This window comes from Dermacentor variabilis, unplaced genomic scaffold (genome assembly GCF_050947875.1).
Source record: "Dermacentor variabilis isolate Ectoservices unplaced genomic scaffold, ASM5094787v1 scaffold_13, whole genome shotgun sequence".
Classification (NCBI taxonomy): Eukaryota; Metazoa; Arthropoda; class Arachnida; order Ixodida; family Ixodidae; genus Dermacentor; species Dermacentor variabilis.
In genome coordinates, this window is record NW_027460291.1 from 24154354 (window position 1) to 24166811 (window position 12458).

General features: G+C 41.0%; 1 protein-coding gene across 7 annotated transcripts in view; it reads right to left on the bottom strand.

The window, feature by feature from the left end:
* Positions 1 to 12458, bottom strand: part of LOC142566599 (uncharacterized) — a 46032-nt gene that overhangs the window by 1131 nt on the left and 32443 nt on the right. Inside the window, exons 13-14 of one of the 7 annotated variants that reach the window (XM_075677440.1) lie at positions 7940 to 8024; positions 3824 to 4050 (exon numbers count right to left, since the gene is read on the bottom strand). In XM_075677440.1, the coding sequence (XP_075533555.1) occupies positions 3824 to 4050; positions 7940 to 8024 (312 nt within the window). Of the gene's footprint in view, positions 1 to 820; positions 4051 to 4070; positions 4299 to 7939; positions 8025 to 12458 lie in introns of those variants that run through there. The other 6 variants (XM_075677441.1, XM_075677442.1, XM_075677445.1 and 3 more) reach the window with 6 other exon arrangements.

Consider the following 12458-nt stretch of genomic DNA (forward strand, 5'->3'; position numbering starts at 1 on the left):
TGGTCTCTTTAAAGGCTAGAGGGAAACACCACAATTTTTATTAACTCTACTTTGGAAAAATTTAAAGAATATTGATGTTGCAAAGAACATTGTTAGCAAAGTACAAAAGTGTGATGCCAATGTGTGTTCCACAGATTACATTGAAAGTAGGGAAATATTGCAAATCAAAGAGTGCAAGTGGAGCGATGAAATTGTTTAAAGAAGAAACAGATGAAATAAAAGGGCACATTGTTATGGCTGCACAGACAGTGGATACTAGAGTGCATTTACTCAGTTTGAAGGTCTACTAGTGTCTCAAATTAGGGCTGCAAATGGGACTGTCCATTTACGTAAGTGCACACAGTGAGTCAGCAGAGAGCAGCATGTGCTATCACATCACAGCCTTACTTCTACATGCTGGTTTTGTGCAGTATAGCACCTAAGAGACATTTGATGAAGCAATTGACAGATTACAAAATGAGGGTCACATTTTGTCATTGGGCCTTCCTCATGCACTGGTCACGCAGATTGCCTGATCTACCCGAATGGATAACCTGGAAGTTGTGCGTCTCTACCACTAGGCTTGAACACTTTGTAACTACCAAGCTAGTTTACACACTGAAAAATTTGAAAACATGAGCACGATAAAACTGGAAGATGCACAGTGCACAGCTTGTGCTTTTCGCATGCCTATGTCGTTGACAAACACCAAAAATAACTGTGACCCGCCGATTCGAACTTCCCAGAGGCTTGAAAACACACAGTAGTTTGTTGGCAAGATCCGGAGACTGCAGAATGCAGCCTCCAAATCATGCAAACATGGCAGTGAACTCTTTGCAAATGTTGCAGTCAACTTTCTTGAACAGTGAAAAATTCTACCTGTGGCAGCAACAGCGAGGAAATTCAGCCAAAATTTTGATGCAGCACTGGCTGCTTTTGATATGCAGAGGATGCATGCATTGTCCCAATGCACTTATGACGTATTCTCATACATTCCTCCAGTTTGAGAAAGTGGAACACAATGCTGTATTCATCTGAAGTAGTCGCTGTGATTCAATAATACCCCTTGGCGATTCTTGCATAAACATTTTGTCACTAAAACACTTTAACTACCAAGCTTTCTCAGCATCTACTCTACTCCAAGGCAGTGGGCTGGGAACACATTTTTCAAGCAACTCATCGCTAAAATTGCCAAGGAGCACTATTGAAATGCAATGTCTACTTCAGACATTGGGCCTAGTGTCCTACACTTTGTCAAATGATGGAAGTGCTTAGAATCACGGCTCATCTAGGGATACAGGGATGCTGTTTCAAGGGTGCTGACAAAATTGCATGCCTGACTTTTAGCACAATATAGCTATTAGCACTAAGCAATGACATACTCAAACATAGCGTACTGCAACTGACTGTCATCCAAGAATGGGGCGTGCTGCCTTGAAGGAATTTTCGCTGTGCTGAGATACTGTCTTGGAAGTTTTGCAAACCATCCATACACACCTTCCTAAGCATGCCAAAATGTGCTCTTGGCACTTTTACATGACGGGTTGGTTTGTTAGCTTTTTTTTTTTTTTGTCTACTTGTTCAATATAGTGCAGAAATGTGGTTATGCCAGGACCCGAGGGTCAATTCTGACTTTATGAGAAGTAGTAGCAGAAATTCTACTTGTCGAGCAATAATGAGAAAGCATGTTTTATCCATTCTGTTTGCTTCAGTTAATTTCAGGACGCCTCTAATGAATGATGACCACATGCTTGGTGCCCCTCGAGCATTCTATGCTGTGCCCTGTTTTGTTACATGCCATTGTCATCTTTGGTAGTGTTGGTGTTGCATTAAGAAACCAGCAATGATTGCAAGCTCTTCTGAAAAGTTTTGAAAATTTTGCTTACCTCACCCTAGGTCACACTGCCCCATGGCTTCAAGATGAATCCAACATTTTTTTAGTGCAGCAAGTTTGATAGTGCGTGATGAAATAGTCGAATCTTAATTATCAAACGAAGTCACATCTAAGATGAAACTACCGTCACTGCATGCAGATTATGTAGGTGAGAAACGTTTTAGACTTCCTTCGTTATATCCATGTACGTTTTGTCAAGGTTAGACTAAATGCCTTGTGTTGAATGCAGACCGTGCATTAAAGAAGTACAGACACTTTTTTTTTTTCCATTTTGCTCTGAAACATTTACAAGTTTGCTCATTCACAAGCAATATTTAATAGTACTTGCAACATTCATGCACATCACGTCGTAAGTTCAGGTCATATGCTTTCAATGCGAATAATGCAATATTCTGTTATTGCCTTTTGTGTCTATGTTCAAAAAGAATTGTTATGGACAGGATGCATGTATGGATTGTCCAAAAGACTTGCATGGTTTGCAAAGTCTGTAAATGCGGTCTCTCAGAATTGAATATGGGATGTGGACAAGTTTTATAACATTTCATAGTGCCAACAGGTACCACTGTTATTTTTATATGATGTTGGAAGCGGCACTAGAGTCTATATACAGTACAATAGTTTGGGGGCACTTGATCCCGTTCATTGCAGGCCAAGAGATGTGGATTTGGGCATTAAAAGTTGTCTGTACTTCTTTAACAAGAAACGCACACAGCTCTAATCTGGTCTCTTCCATTGTGGTTGCCCGTTTAGTGGTTGTCATGGCCCTGACTGATCCAGTGCTATCCGCAGTGACAATATAGCCAGGATCATAAACACTGCTGTCATAACTTGTTCAAAATTTGCATTTTATGCATCCTGTTGCATAGCACATAAGACCCAACAAGGGCACCTTTTAATGTTGGATGGTGCACCTTGTTGCATTCAGCCCTGGGATATTAGTCTATTTTTCTTCGAGTAATTTTCCAAATTGCCATTTGCATGCAGCTAGCTAGCAAGGCCCTCGTTTTGTCGGCGATTAGCGAGCAACTTCCCGAGGAGAATGTCTACTTTTTGTATGTATAACTCTAAGACGAAAGGCCAGACAAAAATGCAGCATTTTTACAAAGCGCCAGGAAGGCACATTTTTGGTCTCGGGTGGTAAGAACATTGCAAAAGACATGCAATTGAAGTCCAGACGGATGCCTACATTTGCTGCCTAAATGAGCTTTGCATGGCTTAACTGACCATATCATGCAAGCAGTTCTTGTATGAGCAGTGGAAGCATTGTTTGCAAATAACCTATCCTCTCCATCCAACCTGTGCTTCTGAAAGGCTACTGCTTTCAGAGGACATTGTAGTTTGGTCAACTGTATGACAGGAGGAGGGGTATAGTGGACTCAAGGCCACATATCAGACAGTAGATGCAGGCCCCTCTACAGAGTGAATGCAGTACAATAGTACCAGATTTTAGAACCTCAGCCTGGGCATTCTCTAAAACAAATAACAGTCAGCTGGTTTGTTAAGCATGTTAGCAAAGTCTGCATTGTCAAGGATTGTCCAAAAATAGTGGTCCTCTGAAATATAGACAAGTTGGGTAAAAGAGTACAGAAACTGGAAGAAGGCAGAGTTTTAACTAGTATGCATATGTTTTAGCATTACTGTCAACTGAAAATCAGGAGACAGAACCTTGCAGGACATCGAGATTAAAAGAGAGCTGTTAAAGGTCAGAATTAACATAGTTGTCCTGGTATCCTGATAAAACATGTGCATACCAGGTAAGACTAATCTATGCTGCAGCTTGCTTAAACATTACTACAAGCAGGGTTGATGAATATGCAGACACCTTTTCCTTCTGCTTTCAATGGGCAACTCAAGCATCAACCCTTGTCTCCAGAAGTGCAGTGCCGGGCAGTGCAGTTTATATTCGTTATCTATGTGCCGTGTTGATGGCTAAGCTTTGCAATATATTACCGGGAGTGAATTTTCTTCTTCACCACTAACAGTTCCATCCTGTGTACTGTCTTGCAACAATGGAGTGCCTTAGTGAGTGCTGCTAGTGGGAAATGTTCATTGTACCAAGGCTTGCGCTTGTGTGACCACATTGCCCGGTGCAGACTACTGAGAAGTGGCATGTCAAGTGAAACCTGTATCTGTGCTGATGGCTTTGTTGGGCTTGTGCACAACACATCATGGTATTTCTGCAAGTAAACAACACAAGGAAAAGCAAGTTTCTGTATTGCTCTTTTCTTTGCGTCGGCCACGAACACTTCAGTGTGCAGGACTTCTTAGACATTTGGCATAGAAAAATACTCCACTTTTCTCATAAGAATAACAAAAGATGTAATCAGTAATGTGTGCTGCTGCAGTTTCCATCAGTAGCTGAAAGTTTGTCGAAGTCTTCCACGTTGACTCATGGCTTCGTGAAACCGGTTTTTATCTTCAAACCCTGAAAAGGACGCACCATGGCAGCAACTTCAAAACAAAAAAAAGTAATAATAACAATAATAATATAATATTTGGGGTTTTACGTGCCAAAACCACTTTCTGATTATGAGGCACGCCGTAGTGGAGGACTCCGGAAATTTTGACCACCTGGGGTTCTTTAACGTGCCCCTAAATCTAAGCACACGGGTGTTTTCGCATTTCGCCCCATCGAAAAAAAAAAAAAAAAGTCAGCAGTAACCCAATAATAATAAGTCCGCGTAACCCTGATACATCTCTCAAATGATTATAAGCATTTTAATCCTGCTAAAAGATTTGCTAAATAAGGCTTGTTTACAAAGGCACGCTACGCTATTGCATGCTGCCCATTATACATTACATGCTCCTGAATAACAGTGACACTTAATGAGCGAGATCAAGGGTTCTGAAGGGCTTGATTATTTTTTTAGTCACACCCATATCAAATGACAGAAAGTATTGGAGAGATAGCACCACAGTAGCTTAACTGACCAAGCACTACACGCATAATGTGGCTCTGGGGTCCCCACTTGTGACAAGTTATCTTTCGTTCGCTTTAAATTACCTTTGCCCGATTCTCTTTCATTTCAATTAAACACAACAATTAAATTCTATGTTTTCTGTGGCTTTATATTCTGTCGTTTGATATGATCACAACATTAAAATAACTTGCAGGCACATTCCTGCGGAAAGTGAAAGCAGCAAGATTAAAAACAGGCCGTGTTTAAGAAATAGTCAACCTTGCTGGAGTTTTAAAAAAAATTGACTGCATCATGATGTCATGAATTTTAACAGCAACAGTCACTAGTTGATGGGCAGCATTGATGGGAGAATGCAGTACGGTTGACTTCCGTTAACTATATCGACGATACCAACTAGACTGATCGAATTAAACAAGATGCAGAAAAAACGCTGGAATATGCTTATTCATTTGGCAGTATTTTCCTGTTTCTGACACGCCCCCGAGTCGAACATGTGCCCCCTTTCAACGTGCCCATAGTAGTAAACTAAAGTAGAAATAACGTCAAAACTTCTAAACAAAGTAGAAATCTAACGCACACACAATTTCTTGGCAAGAAAAATGGGTGAGGCGTGTTGCATAATGGTGCCCGGTTTCCTAAAGTCAGCTTTGCGGCAATACATAAGTGCTAATCATGTGAACGCCGTGAAGGTGGTTTTAGTATCGTGTCCGATTGCATCGCGCAAGCAATTTTCAGCCCAATGTTACATGAAAAAAAAAAATGCGCGTGTTAGAATTATGTAAATACTGTAATCAGACTCTGTGAAATACGGTTATTGCTTGAAAATCTTCCTAGGACAGGATGAAAATGGGCGTTTTCGACGGGAGATGACTTGTGTCCAACGCATTCGCTGTCCCCTAACTCCGCCGAGCCAGACGCTACCACTAAAGAGGTCAATATTGTCACAATACAGGTCAGGCACGTGCGCACTGACTAATCAAGTTCAAATTATCTGGCAAAAGCCAATTTTAGGATCAAAATAAGAAAAGTTTGGGCCCATAGTAATGCATGGGCGCCAGCCAAGACCTTCAGCCAAGATCGAACGAACTGAAAAAAATCTAGTTAACCCAAATCGAATTGAATGAAGTGAAATGAAGTCAATTGGAAGTCTGCTGTATCAAACTTTGCGGGATTCTCACCAACACGCCAGGCTTCAAAAATATATTACGGCTGTGTGCACTAGGTGCAGCGCACATTCATTAATGTTCCCTAAAAAACGGTACAGGGAACCTTTAAAAGGTTTTTTTTTTTTTTAATCCCCCACTTGGCAGTTTATTGTAGCCAGCAAAGCCCCTCAATTTACCAGCAGCATTGCTGCTCAGCTTATCACAGTTCAAGACAATAAGCTACTACTAATGTATAAGACCATCAGCTCAGTCAACGTTTACGAATTTCAGTTTAGGTTTTTTTTAGTTGCTCTTAGTCATTCTCAAATCTGGCTAGTGATGTGACAAAGCGACCACAAGACTCTTAGCACAGCAGCTCTTCTTCACTGATGTTCCAAGCAGAGAATTCCCCTCGCACAGGTGGGAGAATATTGAGCCGAAATTTTACCAAGAGGGAATTTTCAGAAATTGTAGCAACAAAGAGGGAAATCACCTCTAGTTAGGACAACTAGAAATTGCAGTCTATTTCTGCTCTTTATAGCCTTAAATGGAAGATAAAAAAACCCTGTTGGCACTGTCAGCAAATTAACGAGCCCCTAACTGTATATTTGCCTACGGGACCCAGTAAAGAACACGTGGGAAATGTAAATGTAAGCTGCTGTTGTAACTTGCCACACGTGGTAAAAAATACAAGTAGCACAAACAGCAGCTGCAGTGTGCTCTACTGGTGCACTGTGACACCAAACCACTGATGATGAATTCTTACTACCAATGGTTTGTGTGGGTAACACAACAGTGGCTCAATACTATTGTTAGATTAACCAGGCAAGTACTGATGCTAACCGCCTTATTTAAAAAGATGGGCAACAGAATGCAACTATGGTGCTAGACCTGCCTGCTAACAAAACATAAGTGCAACAAAATATCCAAAGCACCAGACGCTCTTGTGCAGATATGCAGAGTGTGGTGCTGAATGTAAAAGCTTAAACTAGGGGCAACAAAAAAAATTGTGCAGAGGTATTTTCAGGTGCCTGCAGGGAAAGAGAAATTGGAAATTTTTGGAATTGTAAATGTCCCTAAGAAACACATAAGCTGTGAGAGACACAACATAGTGAGGGCACACCAGATTAAATTTGCCCACATGAGTTTTTTTTTTTTTTTATGTAGACGAAAATCTAAGTACACCAATGCTTTTGCATTCTGCCCCCACTGTAACACAGACACTGTGGCCAGGAATGAAATCAGCAACCTCAAGATCAGTAGCAGTGTTGCCAATTCAGCAGTTTAGTCAGCAGAATGTTTCCTAGTTAATGAATACAAGGTACTGCTTTCAAGATCTCAACCACCACTACTTTCACTTTGGACGACGGAGCAGGACTGGTGGCCACAACTTACAAAACCAGACATTTTTTCATCCCATCTTCACCTACATAGGCACAGTTATATTTCACTGCCGTCCCCACTTTTAAAACATCTTCACCCTCAGTGGCAGTGTCAAGGAGCAGTTAAAAAAGAAGAAAAAAAGGCACCTTTGTTTTCGAACAAAGTGAAAGAAATTAATTTTATAATTTGAATCACTATGATGCTATTGCAGGCATGTGCAGAGACTTCCAGTGAAATGGTGCAAGGCATTTAAGAGCCAAAAATTTTCCAGTAGCACACCAATGCTACTGCATGATTTTGCCAACATACTTTCCAATTAAACGCTCGCACCCCCCACTACCAAGGGTGAGAAATTGCTGAAAGCTGCGCAAATAATTTTCTTCCTATTCTTTATCAAATATTATATCTTTTCAATATGACCACCCCATTCATAGTCCTAGTACACTCGAAAACTACTAATACTACTGTAAATGCCCTGTTGGTAACCTCATAGCCTATATAAGAACACCAAACTCTTGCAAAGTACATTACAGCAACAGTGGCAAGAAGAATGACACTTCTCCATAAAGACTGCACTTTTGAAATAAACGTGCTTGCATCAAGCCAGGTGCGCTTACCTTTCCAACCACTTCTGTGGGCAAGCTCTTGGTGGTCTCATACAAGCGTTGCTTAATGTCTGCTTTCATTCGCTCCAAGGTCTCCCTGCAGCAGGAAAGAGGAAACTGTTTTGCACTGGCTTAAACACTAGACACTCTGCAAGATAGTAAATGGACCAGGCAAATGCTTTGGGTACTTCCCAAAGCTAGGTTGTTTATTTAGCAACACATTACCTACTTAATTGTTGCAGCCGATGTCAAGTATTTTGTGGTGATTAAAAATAAGATACTTCGTTAACTGTCTGATCAATACTCAGCACATACACCATGAACGTGTAGTTGGAAGCCAATGAAGGCCCAAGGACTCTATTCAGAAGAAATCTTGTGAATGGTGCCAGTTTCACAATATGCATCCTTCAAGGGACACTAAAGGCAAATATTAAGTCAAACTAAAGTGATGGATTAATGCTCGAGAATGTCTAAGGTGTCAGTATTATCATGAACAGAGCTTTAGTAATCGAGAAATTGAGGTAAATGCCGGGCACAATTAGAGACTCCCTCGGGACATTCAAGTACTAGCCCAGTGACGAAACCACTCCTCATTATAATCCTGTTGCTAGTACTCACCCAGTCGTAATAAAAAGATTATTGAATTATGAGACAAAATAAAATGCTGCTTGTCCAGTTCTATTTGATTCTTAGATAAAAAGAACTCACTGACATTACCCTTGACAACAATGCAGGCGGCTGAAAGGTTTTATTTTCTCCACTCTGCGTCGCCTGCGCTTTCGCGCTTCAGTAGCTTTGTTATCTCATAGTGCTGCGCTGGTTTTGCTGGCTCGTGAAACTCGCACAAATTGCAAGTGGTAGAGAATGCGACATCCATGTGATGCCGCATAATTCCTGAACGGTTTATGTCACTTGACCAAGAGCAGCCGCAGTGGCAAATCCCAATGCTCTGTCTTAGCTCGGTTTCCCCATGGCCGGGCGTTTGCGTTTTGCACAGAAAACTGCAGCGCCATCTGTCGGGCGCCTTTTACTCACTGATGGCAGTAAAGGGCTGTGATGGCGCGTGTAATGTCGTCACTCTCACTCGGAGGCAGGCGATTTGAATTGCGCCAAATGCGTGTGGACCTTTCAGACGCAATTTCCCCGTGGACTAAGTCTTTTATTTAGCACAAAACAAGTGCTGGGAGTCCAAGTCGGCTTAGTATTTGCCTGTAGTGCCACAACATACACTGATGGCTTGCAAACATTCATATAACATTTATGGTGACGATTTATGGAGTTTATGGAGTTTCTTTGGCCAAAAAGGGCAATGATACAACATTGACAGCTGAAAACTTGGTAGGAAAATGATGCACAGTACATTAAATGGAATCACGCCATATTCTGAATACACATGTCCCGTACCATAGCTGGTCTCCAAATTACTACAAAACAGATTCCTACAAAACAGAAATAGCCGCCACAGAGAGCCACACACTTGTGCCATCATTTTACGCAGATGCAATTACCACTCTTGAATTCCTTACGCTGGCCTAGGAACCATGGTTTGACTTGGGCGATGAGCACGTCATCGTTAGGGAATTGCCTGCTTTCAAAAATAACTTCATAGATGGAAAGAGGTGAAAATCTGAAGGCGCAAGATCAGTGAGTACAAGGGATGACGAAGAATTTATTATTCACAGGAGCATGCTAGGGGTGTGCAAATAGTGATCGTTGAGATCGAATTGAATATGAGTTGAATAGTTTTCGAATAACGAACAGCCATTATGACAATTACATATAACACGATGGTCACATCCCAGTATTCTTAAATTTAGCAAGTTTCTGTCATTACGTAGTACGTTACGAAGCATTGTTTCAAATAGTGACTGTTGAGAGCGAATTGAATATGAATTGAATAGTGCCAGAAGCAAATCAAATACAGAATACTTTTTGAATAATGACAATTATTATAAAACAATGCTCACATCCCAGTATTGTTAAACCAAGTTTCTGTCGTTACGTAGTACATTATGAAGCATTGTTTATTAAAAGCAGAAATGGAGCATTTAATCGCAAATAATCGCAAATAATCGTGCTGCAGCCTGTAAAGTATGGCTACTTCAGTGACACAGTGAAAACTTACGGTACTTTTTCTCCAATATTATGTTCAATTGGGAGCAGTTGATGTTTTGAAATATTCTGAATGTATTTGAAAAATATTTGCATTTACGAATAGTGATGATTCGATTTGAAGATTGAATTGAATAAGACACTATTCAATTAGTTATTTGAAAGTTTCAAATATTCACACACCCCTAGAGTGTGCTTCCATTTCCACAGCATGTGAGTTATGAGCAGGAGCGTTGTCTTGCAAGAGCAGGACGCCTTTATTTGATAGCACGTCATGGCTGCCTGTTTTCGTGGCTTCCCCCAACTTTGTCAGCAGGTTAGCGCAGTAGGTCTCCATCACGGTGACACCTTTCGACAAATCTGCCACTTCTTGCTAGTTCCAAAATACTGTCAGTGTCACCTTCCTAGGTGAGGGCTGCACACGTGCCTTTCAGGGGGGCAGCAAGTCGCAGTGCTTCTATTGTTTACATTGATATTTAGTTTCTGGGTCACTATGATGAACCTGCGTTTTATCCAGTGTGATCAATCATACAAAAAGAAGTCAACTTGGTTTTTAAGGCATGTGGCCAAAAGTTCAGGGCTACAAGTCGCACGGTCCTCCTTGTTGAAGTCAAGCAAGGAAACCAACGTGCTGACACCTCTTTCATGAGCAGATGTTGCTGAATAATATTTTCTGCGGACCCTACACTGATCTTGATATGTTCAACTAGGTAGTTCTTGAATTGTTAGGAAGCAATCTTCCAAATGACAGCCTCAACTTTTCTGACAGTGTCCCAATCGATGGCTGAATGAAGTCGACCGGAGTAAATGCCATTTCGACCAAATTCTGCCAACATTTAAACTATTGATGCCACTACTTGATGCAATCACATGACAGGGCATCTGTCCCATACACTGTCGTTATTTCTTGAATAAATTGCTGCAGTCTGTTGCCTTTGAGAAAGAGAAAGTTATTAACTGCCTTGTACTCCACGGGCTCCATTATCTCACATTCCTCAGTATTCACAGCATTTAAAAAAGAAAAGCTATTAGGAAAAAGCTGAGTTTTTATCTGGCCTAACAAGATGCATGCCTAGCACTGTGTGAAATTTCTTTTATGCATGCCTAAGTGAAGTAGATCAAGGAAAACCTTTATTGAACAACCCTCGTAATGCATGAAAAATTTCCTGCAATGATGCTGATTCTTGGACTTGATACCACAACATAGAAGACATTTCAGTATGTACTAAGATGAGTGCACAGAAGACACACCGTAGCATTTCCGTATCTTTCTCTGTCATTGTCTTATATGCTGCCAAGGCTTTAGGAAATATTTCAATTCAGCAATCATTACACACCTAAACTAGGTAAATTGAAAGTGACCACGCAAAGTAAGCTGTCTCAATCTAGCAGAGTGATGCCTAAATCTGGCAGACTAGGCTGCCCAGGAAACAAGCTTTTGTTAAGGAGGAAAAAAAGATGTAGTCAGCTATTGCAGTAATTCCTGAAAATAAAATTTCTATATTGCAAGAAATGCGGCAGTGACCCATATTCAATTACTGCAACTCACCAGAGCTTTAAATTAGGGGACGCAAGTGGCTTGCATGTATGGCGGCGCATACGTGCTGTACCCAAGAAGTCTTGTTACTCCGGCCATAAACAAGAACTTCAGGAAAGTGACTGAGACGGGGCTAGCCAAGGCATACTTTCACAAAATAACAACAGATGTTGAACCTGGTTGTGCCATCACACTCTCCAATCTCACGGCAGCATTTCGTAATGCATGTCATTCTCCTCCAGAAAGTGAAGGCAATGAAATGCAGATCACAATGCAGTCGGTCACGATGCACTTTTGCAGCAAGCATGCTGTAACAGACACCAAATTTTTTAGCCTTTTGGATTGCTTCGACTCGCCTTTAACCACAACCTACACACCAATACATTGTTTGCTTCGCGTCAACAGAGATGTTTGGCATGTAAATTACCTGCCTTTCATGAAAATGTATTAGTTTCATTTGTTATTTCATGGTTAGTTTTATATTTTAAGAAATGCAAACACAACCGTGACTACATGTTGATAGCACTGCAAGCTCATCAATTTGCATATGGAATTGCAAACCCATAACGCTGTTCTGCTTAGGTACATAACTGCAGACATATCCAAGAGCGAGGGGACTCCAATGCCCCTACACTTGAGTACCATAATCTAAAGCTCTCTATTGTCTGACAACGATGATCCCAGTGTTTGCTATCACAAGAAATTAGCAGGCACTTTTCCATTTAAGGCATTCAGTCCTTCAACAGCTGCAAGGACACACAGAGATAGAACATTTCCCCGAGAAAGTGTGCATATTTTATCCTGGCGTAAGCTACTCCAAGAGCAGTGTTCTCTTCATGTCTCTGTGCGATCTGTGTACATTGTATACCAAATACGATGTAT